The 18,893-nt window shown below is 37.9% G+C and overlaps 1 protein-coding gene across 9 annotated transcripts in view; it reads right to left on the bottom strand.

Annotated features, from left to right (window-relative positions):
- LOC149794270 (uncharacterized) overlaps positions 1-18,893 on the bottom strand; it is a 76,090-nt gene that overhangs the window by 45,936 nt on the left and 11,261 nt on the right. For 7 of the 9 annotated variants that reach the window (XM_089968418.1, XM_089968423.1, XM_089968419.1 and 4 more), the window contains exons 3-4: positions 10,188-10,382; positions 7,933-9,526 (exon numbers count right to left, since the gene is read on the bottom strand). The exons of 1 other annotated variant lie outside the window; for it this stretch is intronic. In XM_089968418.1, the coding sequence (XP_089824544.1) occupies positions 9,146-9,526; positions 10,188-10,382 (576 nt within the window). In that variant the 3' untranslated portion in view covers positions 7,933-9,145. Of the gene's footprint in view, positions 1-7,932; positions 9,527-10,187; positions 10,383-18,893 lie in introns of those variants that run through there. One more of the 9 variants, XM_089968426.1, reaches the window with a different exon arrangement.

The raw sequence follows: 18,893 nt of genomic DNA, 5'->3' as shown, positions 1-18,893 counted from the left end.
TTTCTGAACTTGTTTTGTGTTTCTCTTGTTCGCTTGGTCTTGGTAGTCACAATGAACTATCGATCTTGACCTTAACCCCTTTTTATGCTAGTCGCAATGCAGTCTCAAGCTTGTACATCGTTCCTTTTTTGTGTCTAGTTTTGGAAGGTACAGTTTCTAAGGTGCCATGATAATTGTACCGTAGTGTAATGGGTGGAATGGCCATAGAAAGGTAAGGGCAGTGCGGAGACCATCGAGTATGTTCCAGAATAGCTGAATCTTTATAGATACATAGATCCATTCGTAACTTCAGTCCGCAAGCGAAACACTGTACTTCATATCCCAATCCAGTCTCAGGTCCCAAGTAGACAAATCCTGTTCTAGCTAAAACATGCGAAGAAGGTAATCCTTCCCTATCCGTAGACCATGCTTGAAACGTGTCCAATCGACTGGCACAATCACAATAGTCAGGTAAGAAGACCGGAAAATGGTAGGGTTTGAACTTGGAGTTCTCTCTGGATTCTTGCTGTGGTGAAGTCATCCTTCTGGTGGCTATCCTCTTACAGCCAATGTTTTATACCGACATGTCCATACGGTAAGGTAAAATGATTGGGAAGTCGCACTCGCTTCTGGTACACGATTTGATAGACTTTTTCCAAGGGTCGACTGACGATGTGGTGAGTGGGTAAACGTACAATCTTGTTCGGTTGATAGGTGATCACTTTAAAGTGTTCATCTTCTCTAGACTGCAAGGCTTCTTTCAATACCCCAAAGTTGACCACACGACTGGTACGATAATTCAGAGTCAATCCTTTCACTTTACACGTCGTGTGCACTTCTCCTTGTTTGTCCCGGTATTCGTAGCCGTAATTTTTTGGACCACCACTGACGAAACTTAGAATCTTGTCGTCGGGATGCTCGTCTGTCCAGGCTCCTAAACGGTCTCCTTCGATGTCAGGGTGCTGCTGACTCGGGTGATTGATGTAAATGCAACTGTCCGTGTCAAAGTACAGGACGCGTTCCCCTAACAGTTTTTAAGCTTCGTACAATTTTAAGCGAGCATTAGCTGTCACGTAAGCCGCAATGATGACATTTCCAAAAGGGTCGTCTTGTACAAAGTCCAGATCTTCTTCGTAATTCACTAAGATCAAATTTTCGCGAACGACGTCCACGTGTTTCATGAATTTGGTTTTGTCGTGAATCATCTGGAAGTAGCGGGAAGGTTCGGTCAAATATTCCGTCTTGGGTAAACACGGTCGTTGTGCCATTTTGCCCCACAAGCAATTTAACATCACTTTGGCAAACGATCGCCTGCCTTCGTTTTTCTCGATGTGATCTAAAGTGATGCCTTCTTGTTCCCGGTATTTCTCTTTGAAATGTATTTGGTCTTCGGGAGAGTGACACCAGGAAGGATAGCCATTGGCTTCTTGCTTCAGTTTCAAAAAGGCATCCACATAGTCTGCGAAAATGCCTTTCTGAGTAGGGTCACCCTTGTGGTATTGTTGTGCCTTGGGAAAGTGACAAATTTCGTACACTTCTAACAGTTGGTATCCCATGTCCAAAGCTTTGAACAATTTTACGCTGACCCACGTCCACGTCAAGGCCCGTTCTTCCTGAGTGTGATGACAAGGTTGATCTTGGTTGCACGTTTCCGCACAAGTACGGCACAAAGGAAACATCAGTTTGCCTTGGCAATGGTGAGGTAAGACGGGATGGTATAGGTTCGTGGGAGGCAAAACTTTGCACTTGATCAAGCCTTCGTATTGTCGAATGTTTTTCAGGTCGATGTGTTCGGTGAACAATTGTGGGTGCCCTGCAGGAAAGCGACAATATTTGCACACGTAGGGATACAGCGAACACACGTCCAAGTATTTGATTTCTTCTCCTTTCTCTTCGTCAGCTTGGTACAGCAAACAGGTGGCATTGGTCCTTCCTCCGTACAAACTATCCCTCGGGTTCAGGGGATCCATGAACTGGTAACTTTCCACGAGGCGTTTAAACTCGGGATCGGTTTTCAAACGGTAATCGTATTCGTCTTCCCACATTTCCACCACTTGGAATCCTTCCTGTTCTAACTTTAGGCGTCACTGACAAGTGGCCTGGTACAAGTCTTTCATGGTTCGTTGTAAAAACTGATTTTTAGTGCCACGGTCAGGGTAACAGACGGGACATCCGTGAAATAAGCAACCGTTAAACTTGAACACAATCTTGGGGTTTTCTAAGTCTCAGCCATCGACCGAATGCGTTCCGATGGTCTTTTCGCCCCCTCCGTTGCGGACATGCTGAATCCACTTGTCTTCCTTGTCGCACAAGTAATGTAACCAGCGTAGGGCTTTGACCGAGTATTGACGTTTGACATAGTTGGTCGTTTGAGGACTGATGACAGCCAGGGTGTTTTTGGGCATGAATCGTTGGCGGTACGTTAAAGAACACGCTTTGGCAATGGTGCAAGCTTCTTTTTAAGGATCGACCCCTCCGTGTTCCATGAACAGTTCTCGAAATTTTCCACAGCAACGCCGTAAAATGTCCACGTCGGAACGACAATACTTTAGCATTTCTTCCTCAAAGTCAAAAGGGTCTGAGGCGTGAGCCTGGTACCAAGCGTACAAAGCATCTCGTTGTTCGGTACGCATGTTGTCGGGGTCGTAATAGTGAGCCTCAGGCAAATGAGGTAGAACGGCATGTTGATTGGCTTCCGTATTGAAAAAGTGTGGAAAGTACCCTTTAGCCATTTCTGTCATTCCAAACGTTTTAGGCATTCGACTCAAAGGCATAGCCAAATAGCTCATCGAATCTTTAAACTGTACTTGTCCCACTTGCATGAAAATGATTTTTGGCTCAGTTCAAAGTGACTTTAGGACGCTCGGTGCCTTGTTCCGTATAGCATCTGAGAAGAAACTGTCCATCGTATCCGGAGAAACTGTGAGCCATCACCGTGGCATGACGATGACAATCTCCGTAACGTTTGATGTCCTCTTGGCTCCACGTCTTGTCGATGGGGTCTAATACCCATTGTACGAAATCAGCCAGCGTGTTCGGTCCCCGAAAGATTTTTTCACGCCCTCCAGGAATCTTGCTGCAGTAAGGGCAATGACTGAAGATAGGTTCTTGAATGCACTTCTCGCACGCTCGATGAGCCACGCAGAAATTAGGAATGTGAATACCGGTCTCTTGCATTCATTCGAAATCGAAAAAGATGAAATTGCCTTTGTTCTTGTGTCCATCCTCTTTCTCTGGTTGGGGTTGGTATTTTTGCACGTAGCATTGGTGTTCCAAGTCCACGATGTGATGACAAATGTGACATTTTTTCTTTCCTGAACATACGTGTCCCTTGGCACTATTGGTACATATGCCTTGTCCACACGTGGGGCACAATCTCAGGAGTTGACAAGCACATTTCTTCTGTGAACCTTGCGTCTTCAAATGCTGTTGGTAACAGGCAGGGCTGACAAACGTGCGCAGACAAGTGAAACAATGCACTGGTTCTTGTCCTTCGCTCAGACAGAGTGGAGAGGCCAAACATCCTGAGCATTTCGATCCACAATGCTTGTGTTGCTCTCGATTGTTATAGCCATAGTCACATTTCTCACAGTAATATCTGTATCCCAGGAATCCAGTGATAGTGGTAATGGTATCGAAATGGTCATCGTGATGATAGACGTGAATGTATTTTCCATCCTTAAAGTCTTTCCCTCGAAACAACAGAGGCCCACGCATTTCTTGAGGGTGCACTTTCAAGGTGTAGCGTGGAGCTAGGACATCTTGCAATTTTTGCATTTCAGGAATGCCACAGGGTGTGTCTTTGGGCAAGTCGGCTTGTTGCAACAGGAGTTCTGCTTCACTTTGTTGTTTGGCTCGGTCCGATTTTCGAATATTCTCCCAGGCTCTTTTCCATTCTACCGTGTCGTTTTTGTTGGCATAGGTTCATCCCACCACAATAGCCCTGGCTAAACACATCTGGTCTTGAGGGTTGTGAATTCGGACGAGACTTGTTTCGGTGCTGCGAAGCTCGTCCACCAATAACATCTTTTTGCGTCCAGTCCCTTGAGGAGGAGAGACGTGGGTCATGTCCAGTGTGGCTTTTCCATCGGTGATGTCAAACTGGTCATTGGATTGTTGTACGTGTTGAATTTTGTCCATGACTTTGGAAGCAGTCAATTCTGCAGGGGTGCCAAACTCGATCCAAACAGGGGATTTCAAACCGTCGTGTTGTATGGAAAGTCTCAAGCGATCGTCTTCTATGGGTTGACATTGTCGCTTGAGTGTGGTAAGTAAAGAATCCCACACCCCGGTGATGAACCCTTCTGCTTTCTCCAACGGTACTTCGGACTTGAAATCTTTAAACTTCACCGTGTATTTGTAAGCCGTGGTTCTAAAGTTTCTAGAGGAGCGCTTTTCTGTCTCTCGAATGGAATAGTATTTTTTAGGGTTAACCAAGGGTGGTGAACTTTGTTTAGAGGGTTTGGATTCTGATTCACTCATGTCCTCTTCAAAATCACTGGCATGAATTTGTGTCAAGACTTCAGCTCTGGTACGAGGCGATAGATCATGTTTCTGCCTCTTACTTTCTTCTTTCTTCTCAAATGAATTGGATCGTTTCATCTTGAGTGAAAAACGTCAAATGACTAAAGTTTAAACACCATGGGCTACTTTATAGTCATCGCAGACCTGCGTATATAAAGGGTAAGTGTCTTGTCCTTTCACTATTCATTTCACTCTCAAACCGAGTAGAACGATGTTAGAGACTACCCAGATCGAACGTTTCATCAGAGCTTTGCGAGGGGTCATTAGAAAATTTTCTTCAGACCAGCCTTCGGACTACTCTCCTTCTTTTCGAGATAAAAGTGAAGATACTTGCTATATCTGTCAGAAGAAAGGGCATTGGTCTTCAGAGTGTCCAGACCGTCAAAAAAGAAAAGCAGGGGTTAAAAGAGACAAAAGTCAAGATACCTGTTATCATTGTCAAGAAAAAGGACATTGGTCTCCAGATTGCCCAAAAAAGAAACAAGAGGAGTCAGAAGAGAGGGATTCTTCAGAGGAAGAAGACGAAGAGGAAGAAGAGGAGGAAGAAAGCAGACAGGTGAAGAAAAAGAAACAGGAGAAGAAAAGAAGAAGGGAAGAAAGTGAGAAGGAAGAAGAGGAAAAGACTGTGACTGTGAAGAAATTTAAAAAACAGAGAGAGTAAATAATGAGACAGAAGAAGTCTACGAACTTTTTTAAAGTGTTTTGTTGTGAATTGTGAATTGAATTGTAAATATTTAAAAAAAAGAATAAATTAAATATAAAAGGTAAGTGTCTTTGGGTTTTTGATTTTAAAATAAGAACCTATACTCACGCACTCATACACAGACACGTACTATAGGGGTAAAATGGGGCTTTTTTAGTTATTGGCAATTGAAAGTCATTCTCTTTTCGAGAGATAGGGGTGGCCCTGAAAAGGGCCTTTTTTGGTGTAGGGGTGAGTTTAAGCAATCAACTTTAACTGTCTTAAGCCTTTGCCACGGTCGAGGCCTTATTCTGATGATGATTTGGTTGAAATCACTAAGGGTGGTACGGTAGGCTTAGTCACAGGGCTGGAATGTTTAGCTCGGGAAGGTCGTATTCTCTTCGGTCGTGATAAAGAAGTCTGATACATTTGTTTCAGACTTCTTACCTCCGCTAAAATGTTCAACAGTACCGTGACGGTTTGACTTTCACCCTCTTGTTTCTTTGCTACTTCTTCTTGTTGTTTTTTTCTTACCTCTTCTTCTTCTTGCTGCTGTTGCTGTAGAAGAAAAGCTTGTTCTGCTTCCTTTTGCTGCTGTTTAAATTTCTCCAATTCTTCTTTCTGTCTCTGTCTAAAATTCTCCACGTGTGGTAATGAAAGAGAAGGTGACGAAGGTTCTGGAACAAATTCTTGCGAGGTAAGAAAATCCACAAAATCCCAATTCACCTCTTCTGAAAGTAAGTCCGGGTTCCCTTTTGTAGTCTCAACGGCTGGTACACCCCAATTGATCGTTTTCTGAGTTTCAGTCATGTTGAAAAAACTGTCGCATGGATTGACTGCGCACAGGCGCTAGCGAATCTATATAAAATACGTGACGTCACAGACTGCTCTCTTCGGATTGGATGTGGGCTGACTGAATTTTGTAACGCGTGTTTGGATTGGTCAATGAACTCAATCCGTTTCAATCCTTCCTCTACCTATAAATAAGCGCAGTTCACTGCATTGATTCACCTGTTCTCGGCGCCTCAATATGTGGACCGACGTTGAATCTTCCACCCTTGTCTCTTCGATGATGTTCAGGACGGACATACCGATGTATGTCCGATACAAGTGGACAGTTGTCCACAGGACAGACACCAGTCTGTGGATGCGAAGAGTATATGTGGAGCGTCAAGGATGCCTCAAAAGAGTCCTGATTTACGGTCCTGCAGTCAGGCGCAGCCTAAGGAGAAGAAGAAGACCAATGCGGTGCCCTTTATGTTAATATATCTTAATATTAACATAAAACCCAAAGGCCCTTTTCAGGGCCACTCCAATCTCTCGAAAAGAGATAGACTTTCAATTGCCTAGCCCCATTTCTTTTTTTTTATTTTTAAAAAATATTCCCATGTTAAATTCCCCTTGTCCCTAGACAGACCCAAACTATAGTTCCATGTTCAATTCCCCTTGTCCCTAAACAGACCCACACTCTATTCCCATGTTAAATTCCCCTTGTTCCTAGAGTGCCGCGACAATATTTCCCATGTTAAATTTACATAGTCCCCAGAGTGCCTGGACCCTGTTTTTAATGGTAAGTCCCATTGTCCCTAGGGTGCCCCTATTCACTACTTCTATATTATTGGACAGGACATTTGGGATGTTTCGCAATTTAAATTACAATACTGCAAGTCTCGCTTGAATTTTCACTTTGTTTTGTAGAGCAATACATTGCAAGTTGATTTTACTTAAATTGTTTGGTTTCGCTTCTTTATGCTACATATTTTAAGACCTACGGCCGTAACACATGCATATCTATGTAATATGAATGTAGAGACGACATGTTTTTCATTCATCGTTATGTAATCTGAATATATATATATATATATATATATATATATATATATATATATATATATATATATATATATATATATATATATATATATATATATATATATATATATATATATATATATATATATATATATATATATGACATGTTTGTCATGTATGGTTATGTAATATGAATGTACATATGACATGTTTTTCATGCGTGTACGTAATATGAATGTACATATGACATGTTTTTCATGCATGGATATGTAATATGAACGTACAGATGACATGTTTTTCATGCATAGATATGTAATATGAATGTACATATACGTTTTTCATTCATGGGTATTTAAGGAATAAACCAGTTATATTTTTAACCCTGCCTATGAATATTTTTACTATACATTTGAAGAGAAATATTCGAGCATGAAAGAAAAGCATCAAAGAATAGAGCGAAGTATTGTAGTGCGATTCCCCCCACCCCCAACCCCGCTGAATCTACGTATTTTCGCCCACAAATCTCGTTCGCACCCAAGTAGTTTTGCCCACAAAGCCCCTTTGTACCCAAGACAGTTAGCCCCAAGCATAATGGTAAGTTTAATGTTCTAGTTTCAGATCAATAATAAATATAAATGAGTAGGTAAAGATTCATATGTCTATGTTTCTGTCACTTTGTTTTTATGTTTGTGATTTTGTTGTGATCATGCATCATTACGGATACACTGATTAGATTTGTTACATTTTGCTTTTCTCCAGCATCTGCAGCCACAGGGTGTGTCCGACGAGAAAAAGGGACAAAAACGTACAACAGAAATAATACCGTCTGCAGTCACAGGGTGTGTCCGACAAGAAAAAGGGACAAAAACGTACAACAGAAACAACACCGTCGAACCAATGAAAACATTTAATTCAAACAAATTACTTCGAAAGTCTTGGGTTTCAAGAATTTATTAAACTTTTTGGACAAGCAAGCAAACGTGTTAAAGGAAAGCAAAAATATTGTGAGTGTCAATATGAAGTCAGAGAATTATAAAAAAAATTAATAGGCATATTGTACAGATGTACACAAACATTAATTGTAAACAACTTAAAATCGGATTTCATTTTCAAATACAATTAATGCAATATTGCAGCAAGAAAAGAATTAAAATAATAAACTGATGAGGCTGCTTTTACAATGGAATGTATAACTGACTGGTCCCCGTATGTAGAAAACTCCTACAGCTCAGTGCAAACTCAAATTGCCCACATCTTGAATAAAAACATGCTAAAGGAAACCTACAGTGTAATATTAATTTGTTTTAAAAGAAATAAAATGAAATTGCTTTTATTAGAATAGTTAAACAACAAAACAATGCATACAGCTTAGACGGAAATTTCTGATCGTTGATTAGGTTATGAACATATAAGGTGGAATCATTTTAAAATTATGTTCTTTTTGTCGGCTATTTTGTGTTGTTTTTATTTTTTATTTATAAAAATATGACTATGTTAGGTATAACACTATGGCACATCTACCTGTCCTACAGTCAGTTCTTCAATCCACCAATCCTTTCTTTCACTACTCATTTATTCACCAGTTCAGACAAGTAAATATAAATTAAAACATATCGACACACAAAATGGTATATCTGTCATGGATATTTCTTTAGTCACAAGCTTAAAAACATACGTAAAAATATAGCACCTACCAACCTACATAAAAGAAATATAACAGACATACAGATATAGATATATACATACAATGATGTCATTCAAAACAGTTGTTTTAACTGGATTTCGACGGAGACAGCTAATGGTGATTAATTTATTATATGTAAACTAAAGCCAGTGAACATGTAAAGCACAGAATTGGAAATGAAATGTTACAGGTTTTTCCCGAACGAATTTCCCAAAAAGGTTATACATTTTAACAAACCATATCTTTTTAGATTAGAAATGTGTTCATGGAACACGTATGCCCCTCAGTCTTTACCGTGTATGACCCTGTGTAATATTATGCAGAAGACCCTGCTTTATGACAGAACTAAAACCAGATATGACTGCCAGATGGATGGACGAATGGACGACGAAGGGAGAATTATTGAGGGGACATACACGAAAACATTTATCCATGTACACATATTGAAATGGATTTCCTTTTATCTATTTCTTTTTGAATAACGAGTCTCGAGCCGTACAAGTGCCGAATCCAGGCAGGTCTTGAACATGCTTGTATCCAATATTCTCCATAAACGATTTTATATCTTTGTAATAGTTATTATCATTGCCATTCAAATATTCTACAGTAAAAGTGTCAATATGAAGTTTATCAAACGGAATGCTTTGAAGCACTGAGAGTTCTCTACCTTCTACATCAAGACTAAAGTAATCGATATTAGTCTGATTCACGGCCAAAAGAATTGAATACAGGGAAAAGCACGGCACTTCTATAACATTCACTTTCATCTTCATTTCTTTGACCCAGTTTTTGTCTTCTTGATCTACCCAAACTCGTCCCATTTCATTGCCTCTGTTGAATTCAAGCTGAAAAACAAAAGCAAGTAGTTTAAAGTATGAAAAGGTTATACCACTTTGATGAATGTAATTTATGTATGTATGTATGTATGTATGTATGTATGTATGTATGTATGTATGTATGTATGTGTGTCTATGTATGTATGCATGCATGCATGCATGCATGCATGCATGTATGTATGTATGTATGTATGTATGTATGTATGTATGTATGTATGTATGTACTTGTGTGTGTATGCATAAATCTGCAGGCTTTTATGTACAGCACAGACCAAATTATATCAGCTTCTAGTCCCATAAACCTTTTTACCTTTGGTGTCCACAAAGTTCTAAATCAAAAATGAAAACGAGCAAATAAAGTATGTCTCAATGTCTCAATCTACGGATCTAAGATACAGTTGTCATCATCAATGTCGCCTTTCTCATCGATGTTTCTTATCATCATATTTACAGTCTTCATTTTTATAAACACTAAAATCAATATCTTAATCATCACCGTGTTATTATCATTGCTATTATTATTATTATTATCATCATCATCATCATCATCATCATTATTATGATTATGATTATTATTATTATTATTATTATTATTATTATTATTATTATTGAAACTTTACCGGTCACAATATAACAAAAACTCCAGCATAAGAATTGCCAGAACACTTACTATGGAAGGCTGTGGCTTAATATTTAGACATGCATTAACCAGTATAGCCTTCCTGTTCTTGGCCCTTAGTCTTTCGAACACAAACGGATCCGGTTCGATCAGTAGACCGTTCCATTTTCTAACCTTCTCAAAGAAGAGTGTGTTGGAGATTGATTCTCCGTCATAAGCGCCAGCCTCTATGTAGAAGCCTTTCTCCTATGAAAAAGGGAAAAAAGTATAATAGCGCTGAGATGTATGTAGAATCTTTTCTCCTCAAACAAAATAATTGAAATATCAGATTATTTTCTTCTGATTCTTATTCCTAGCCATATTTCAAGATTTTATTGTAAAATTACTGTTGTAGTCAACCCGCACGAGGTAAGGAACCATCTCAGCATAATTAGTCTTATCTAGCGCCATGATTTTCTTTAACGTTTCGAAACAAGCAGATGTAAGAGGAGAGAGAGAACGTGGATTTTTGCTTTAAACGCCATCATAAAAGTATGATATTTAACTATATATTTTTTATAAACATGCTAAAGGATCTCAAAGGCAGAGTTAGATGTCTTGTGAATCTGTAAGGTAGACATAAAAAGCCACTGTAAACCCACACAAAAAAACATCAATGACGGACTGCAGTATTTTTAACAGCCAACAAAATGCATTATGTTCGTATTGAGAATGACGAAACAGGGCGGAGGAACTCGAACAATTCACAGAAAAAACAACATTAGGCGACAGATCACCAGTTTTATTCTAGAAGATATGCGTGTATATAACAGGGTTTCAAGGCATTTCAGCACAATAATGGCTATTCTGAGCCAATTAAAACCAAAGTACTACAAATTTGAAAATAAATAACTGCTGACGAATCTTTAGCAAATAAATCTTTCCAATAAACGAAAAAATGATGTACTACAAGATAACCTATAAATATGCTAAAATTATGTAAAATGTCATTATCTAAAATGAAAGACAAAGGTGAACACTTTACAATCCTAAAGGTGCACCATTTCAAATCTTTAAGATATACGGTCACTATTTCATTATAAAAACCGCATGTCCTAAAAAAGTCCAAAATTTTCTCTGGTGATAAATCATCAAAAAGTTCTTAACCTGAATCCACGACCAAACTTCTCTTGCACAACATGAATATCAATACACTACAAAATGCTTTCCTCTGGCAGAGAAGGCACTCAGGTCGTCTTTCACCGTTCAGAAGGCGTGCGCGACTCAAGTATATGTGTCCATTATGCCTCTACAGTATATTGGAAACACTTGACTTTATTCAGGTCTTGATTGCTTTATCAATAACAGAGAAGAGGAGGACACTGCCGACAATGTCTATAAGAATACGAATAGAGGTTTCGGTAAGACTGCGCTTTCTAACAGCAGTGATTCTCTTTTTTGGGGTAGTGAATGTGGTCTTCCATTTCAATTTCCTGGCAAATGATTAATGGATTGACAGCAACTCTCATCTTCGCCTTTCTCTTAGTTGTTTTGTGTATGCTTTTGTTTTATTGACCTTAGCTATGTTATTCATTTCCCACATAAGTGAACGAATAACCACTCCTATTAAAAATCGACTTAAACCTGCTTTCACGATAACCTGTTTCCTGATTAAGGTATTTCTTATTGAATGGGCGTGTTGTGTCATGGCTACTTTACGTGTTTAATGCAGAATGCGAATGATTTCTTTTTAAAATAAAGTGCCGTCAGCGTACACAATCACTAATGGAGACGAACGTTCTACAAACAAAGTGTGTTCTCCCCGACTTTCTTTCGGTGAAAAGTAAGACGAATGCAAGGTGAATTGTCGAGGAAAAACACGTAAACGTTGCTCATGTTCAATCAAGCGTTTGACAAACTCGGTTTCACTTGAAACACTCAATCCAGCAATGAGCATGTCGAAGGGATGGCGAAGAGAAATTATCTTACTTTTGACAAGCTTAATTTTCGTCAATCACTTTGACAACAAAAGATGAAGCCATTACACAATAAAGTTTGTGTAATTATGAGGGTAAATAGATGACACAATATGTTTCCTACGGAAACATGATTTTTTAATATCCTTAAAGAGGCAACACATAAAATACCATGTCACAGCGATTTCCGAAAAAGTTATATTTTTATATTTTTATCTTTAGGTCATAGCACGATTAGTCGTCTAGACGCTTATTTTTATGGTTGTCGTTCTGTGTTTCAATTGAAACATTCACACGCCACATTTGCATGTCGAGTTGCGTCTTATCTCCAAACTTCTACAGTCATGTGCACCATTCCAGTGTAACGTCTCGCATCATTGGCGACACATAAACCTTCATACGTGAGAACTGCGAGGAAAATGGAACGATTCTCTCCTTCAGAAAGGGGTAGATTATGGTTCATCAGTAATGTTAAGACTTTAAGGACGAAGATTTTCTCTGTAACAACGCTTTTAGTGAATTTAGCGACAACGCGGAGAGCACAAGAATTTTTGTCAGTCAGAACTGAAACATTGTATTTAAATATCAGGTCGATCTATAATGTACAATTGTAGTGTTATGGTCTAGTCGCACCGAGTCCATCATGGGTGCACAAGGGTAAAACCTATACGTGAGTACCGGCCTTTATGACACGGATGGTACACACGGGAACCGCCGGAGCAATCGATATCAAATTAACAGGTTGCACAGCTGGTGGAAACCCAAACACTATGCAACACAGGGAGTCTACGCTTTCGAAAGCTCCTCATTTGTAACTGTCGCCTTTGGCGCCACATGTTAAATTGATCTGAATCGTCGAAGTAATCCTGACAACGTCTGTTACTATAATTGTATCCAGAGCTTGCAAGTCCTACGCGTAAAATTTCTTGATTTTGAGAAATATATTAAACATTTTCATGCCAACCAGGAATTGTTTCTACTGACGTCTGTGTAATGTCAGCCGCGCACGGTGCAGATTTAGTTGAGATGACAGAGCTGAGTGTGGACTCATGTTCTTGTATCTAAATTGTGGAGTCATTTCTGGTCACCAATAAAGTCCTCCGTCGAATATCAGCATTCACTGATTCCATTTCGTTCTCGTCCGTGGGAAGTTCAACAACCAGCCATGTATCATCTCAACCATCCTCTACCGAAAACACAATTGACTGATTCGCGAGAAGGCACGCGAAGGGTTGTGATGAGATATTAAGTTAATTGTAATACACGATACTAGTTCAGTCTTGAATATGTGAGTTTTACCTCTGTGATTGGTGTAAAAAAAAGTATGGGTTGTTAATGAGATTGTGATCATTGAGTTGACGCTCAAGGTTTTTATTCAAAACATTATTCTGCATCGCAACGTACATTTCATGTAAATCATGATGTGTTTCATTATGAAAATGCTTCAGAACTCATCATCGGTATCGTAATATACATAATTGATGTATTCAGGCGGCACTCGTGAATCGAAAACCGAAACCAGTCAAGGCAACAGGAATGAAATTATATGGGTGCCATATGACACAGCAAATATATTTTAAAACTCATCCCACGAGTGTTCGGCGGCACACAGGGTCCACTGAATCTTTATGACACCATGTGCGTTAATGCCACGAAATATATTCAACACATGTCGATATCATTGAGTCAATATATGTCCATATCGTTGAGTCACATACATCACGTCTGCGTTTTTACGTCGACCTCGGGAAAATATTCTCGCGAGATTGTCTTGGTGCTCAAGCATTATATCATCGTATACAACAAGATTAACTGATCTCTTTTCAAGGTCGTCAATGGCAGCAGCGTCGTCGATTGTGGAAAAGAAATCAATAGTAAACGAGGACAACATCTGTATCGACTGAGGTGCTTCCGTCGCAGTATGAAGTCAATAGTAGCGTACAATGCACATTGCACATTGCACGCCCACCCAGCGTTTAACAGTCCTCTGTTTACGCACTGGTAGGTCCTGGTTGACTTTGCAGATTATTGACAATTTGTCTCAGTGATTTGGTTCTTTGGTCAGGTTATGCAGCCTTGAACTAAATCTATTGTGCAGAATTTATTAGTCTTACCATGATCGTGACATCTGACCTTAAGACCCCAAAATATGTTGTTTTATTACTGAAGTGTAAGTCATGCACAAAGTCAATTGAAGGGAGTCACTCTACAAAAACGTGGTTTTTAAAACTTCATTTTATTTTTAACCACAATGACATTGAACTTTTGCCCCCACAATTAATAGGTCATTTCAAGCCTTCCACAAACTTTGGTCAAAATGCGTAGTCTTGTACTACAATCATTATGCAAAAAAAAAATTTCTTTTAGAGAAAGTGACATTGATCTTATGACCCAACATCTTTCATTCTTACCAAATGTGTCATCCACAAACTTTAATGATGGTATATGACTGAAAACTTAAACTCTTTTGCTTCTTTCCGTCGCTATGCCCTTAGCCCATTACCTTGTAACACAAGCTTTGACAGGTTTCTTTCTGACCCCAATATGTCATCCACAGTTTAATAAATGTAGATTGTTGAGAACTCAAGTATTGTAGGGAAACAAAATTGGTCACGGTTGGAAGAATTTTCATTGAAACTGACTACATATCGCTTAAATATGTAGATTATATACAAGAAAAGGCTTGGTCACGAATAAACTTAATGAAGCAAATACTGCATAATATGAAACATGATAAGGTTCTAGAAACTCAAAAGTAATATTGTCCTTGTAAAAACATAACTTTCGGCCTGATAAAGTACATGTGAATCATTTGAACCGGCATAGATAGTTCTAATCCAATTCAAACTAGATTTCGAAATCGGCGACGTCGATTTTGAATTCTGTAAATAGCACACTGGAATAGTGTTCACGCATTCCAACAACTGCAGCTGTTACCGTCGAAGCTCGTGATCCCATGTAAGCATTAAGATTATCTAGGACGACACACACGCAGAAGAACACATGTGTTTTTGTGAAAAATCTGGCAATACATACGGGATTATTTTGATCAAGAAGAAGGAGAAAGAAGAAATAGAAGACAAGACAAAATATACGATAATGTTAGACTCTTCTAGCCTATATGGAAAATGAATTAAATTTAGCCAATATGAGAGAACGAGGGGCGTCTCAAAACCATTATGCAAAAGCTCAAATATTTATGCTCCAGAGTCTAGATGGGGGACTAAACTGCTGTTAATTCTGGTCAAAACTTTCAATTACAATGATGTCCACAATAACGATGGAATAATGAATATGCATTCAGCATAAAGAATAGTATTATCGTTACTAGAAATTAACGTGGAAAGTGAAGGTGTAAATATATTATTTCATCCCATTGACCATTAATTGAGTGATTTGCTACAGTGCATTATATCTACATAACCAAGCATGGTTTCTTATGTAATTAATATTGCTTAATTCAAAGAACTGATTCTGTTCCACCACAACTCAGTTGCTTTACCCAACTTTTCTTTACAGTACATTGTATGGATTGCAGATGCATTCAGCATTGTATCATGCTTTATGAATTTGTTTTCGCTCATATTCCTTATTTCTTATCGTTTTCCAGGTATCAGATCACATGAAGGACGTTCAAAACCATTCTTTAAAAGAATTATTCAAGCCAGCTTAGCAGAGAAGAGACCTATCAATGTTTCTCCAAAATAAGAATCCAGAACTATTTGGTATGTTTAGACCCATTGTGAACAGCCCACACTGATTTAAGTGTAAGTGTTATGGCAAAGGAAACACTGTATATATTTAACCGGATCAAAACTATAAAGTACATACAGTGTTTCCGAAGAACGGAATTGGCTTCTGCTTACAAAGTACATTTAAATTTGTTGAAACAATTATAGTGATGATTTGTATGAATATGTACATGTAAAATATTGTTGCTGTCCAGTACCATAATATGGATTATTATTCACTATCTTAAAATTATCAAGGGAAGAAATCACATTTCCTTGTTTGCCAAGATTTGTATGCTTTGAATACCTAGTAATTAGAGGAACTCGGCTATCACAAATATATGAAATCACCTTCAGACAGTTTCAAACGACAAGTTTTAAGAACTTTTTATTTTTTCAGTTATAACAATGGAGGATGTTAATAATAATAATAATAATAATAGCAATAACAATAACACTAATAATCAACTGCCATGTGAATAGGTAGTTATGTCCTTTACATTTTTCCCATTCACTACTTGTATGTACCTCAAAACCATTCCTTCTACAGTCAATTGAATGGAAAATGTACATTTTATGAAAAATTGGAAGGAAATTGGAACATCATATTAATAGTGTAGATGGAAAAGAATGTTTTAGCTAGAACTGCTGTTGTTTATAGCTTTTTTAAAAGTATGCCTAGTGTTTCAAATTTCAACAAAGACTTTCTGATGGAGTAATGGATGTTCTCTTCAGTTATATCAATTATTTTCAAATTTAACTATATGTGATTTTGGTTTCTTTCTTATTTCATATAAAGCTGTTTCCTTAAAGGTTTTGATATTGTTTGAAATATTTTCATAATTCTCATTGAGAATCATGATGTTTAAGTTAAAGAAATAACATGGACTTCTTCCTCATTCATCTTTTAGAAAGGTGGGGATTCTGTCATCCTGCCTGTCTATCTGTCTGTCTGTCCCTCCTTTAGTAATGTAGCACAAGAATCTAACTATTTGAAGTATATTAGGTTAAAATGTAAAGGTTGGTTTGCATCATTTTCAATGCCGGAGCTATGAAATATAAATTGGTTGCCGTGGGGTGGTCCTGTGGGTATGCTTCCCCTGGGTCAAAACGTGGAAACTGCTGAGATTCCCAGTCAACAACAAAGACACAAGACATAACTAGACACACATACATACAGACCGTGGGTCATAGCCCCTAGGTTGTAAACAAGACAAGACAAGACAAGGTAAGTCGAAGCAAGGCAATGATATGCTATGCTATGCTAGGCTAGGCTAGGCCAGAACAGGCCAGGCCAGACCAGACCAGACCAGACCAGACAAGACTAGACTAAACTAGACTAGACTGGATTAGACTAGACTGGACCAGACCAGACCAGACTAGACAAGTCAAGACAATAATTTTAGTATCTCACGTTGCATACGTGTACATCAGCCACGAACGGTATAATTCTAGTATCTCACGTTACATACGTGTACATCAGCCAAAATAATTGCAGTATAATTCAGTTTGACAGCATTATTCCATTATTACAGTCATTACATCAGTGGAATAAGATCATGTTGACACTTAATTACACCGATATTGACAAATTTGGGAAGACAGGTTATAATTACTAATTAATCTCTAGTAAACTTATTACTTTACAATGACGAACCTATGGTACGTTTTCTTTTACTTAAAAAAAATAAAAAAGTAAAATAAAATAAACACATCGTGTAAAGTTTACGTGAAATTAAAGAAATTATGCTGAAATAATCTCCATCATTTTAGAACACCAAGTTTCTCAAAGTAAAATGATTTCTTTTAAAATTTAGTACATCTTGTCTTGTATAGAATTTCTTGCGTATTAGTTGCTTTCTTTGCTCACTAAAATGCTACATTCAAGGAGATAATGCAATTCGTCACCCAAACAGTTTTGTATGTAAAGCTAACACAGTCTTTCAAATCTAGACAAAGGTTTCCCATCTTCCCTTCTCTAAAGGTAACCAGTGATTCATTTTCGAAACTGTTATATTTGCTTGATAATTTTATAGGACTTTTAACAAATAATGTTCTAAGTTTAATTCCGTTTTAAAAGCATACAATATATGTATGAGCTTTTGTCGAGTTAGTAATTGATGATTCCCATGCTTATATAAACTGATATTGAACTTTTACCTTAAATAGTGTATCCAGCCAGTTCTTCTTTGAAATGTTTAGTCCAAATAAATTGCAACCCAGTTTCCGATAGGATGTTCTGAATGCTCTCGACCCATCTGCTTTTGCCTAGACCATTATTATAATCCTGCAATAGTCTCAGATACATGATAGAAGATGTTTCGATTATTATCCGTTAATGAGATTTACCCAAAAAGGTCAACCATTCTCTTTTTTATTTGTAAGTGTAGTGGGGTTCTATAAAGTTCGTTATAAAGCATATACGTGGGGTTGATTTGTTTTAAACGTTTGAGCTCGTATTTTAGAAAATCTAAATGAACCAGTTCCGTCATATATAATCATTCAAAACCCCAGAACTCAGCCGCGTATGAGAGAAATAGGACTATTGTCAAATCAAAACGTTTAAGCTCACAGCCAACAGGAAACTTCAGATTCAATATTCTTTTCTTAAGAAGCTACACAGCTTTCCTTGCGTGACTACTTAGGTTCTTAATTCCTAACTAATATCTACTATTCTCTATTAGGGTCAACTCTAAATATTTATAATTTCTGACAATTAATTTCAAGTTCCGAATCTCCTAATTAGAACTTCACAATATTTCTGTTTCTACATTGCGAAAACATCTTAATTTTTGCTTTGCTTGTGTTAATGATAAGTTGGTATATTTGGCAGCAATTGAATAATAAATCAAAGTTATTTTATACATCTCTTTGGTTATCTGAAAATACAACGGTATCGTTTGCACAGAGTAAAACAACTTCATGTAGTTCTAAATATCTCACCATATTTCTGTCTAGTAAATAAACTGTAATACTATTACAGTTTGAGGTCGAAAAGCGATTCTCAATGTCATTTAGATACAGGGCAAATAATACAGGAGAAAGGTTTGCGCCTTGCCTAACTCCTTGAC

Source organism: Sinohyriopsis cumingii, chromosome 8 (genome assembly GCF_028554795.1).
Source record: "Sinohyriopsis cumingii isolate HCF-2022 chromosome 8, ASM2855479v2, whole genome shotgun sequence".
Taxonomy (NCBI): domain Eukaryota; kingdom Metazoa; phylum Mollusca; class Bivalvia; order Unionida; family Unionidae; genus Sinohyriopsis; species Sinohyriopsis cumingii.
Note: the sequence above shows the minus strand (reverse complement) of the source record. Positions and strands in the feature narration are given on the sequence as shown.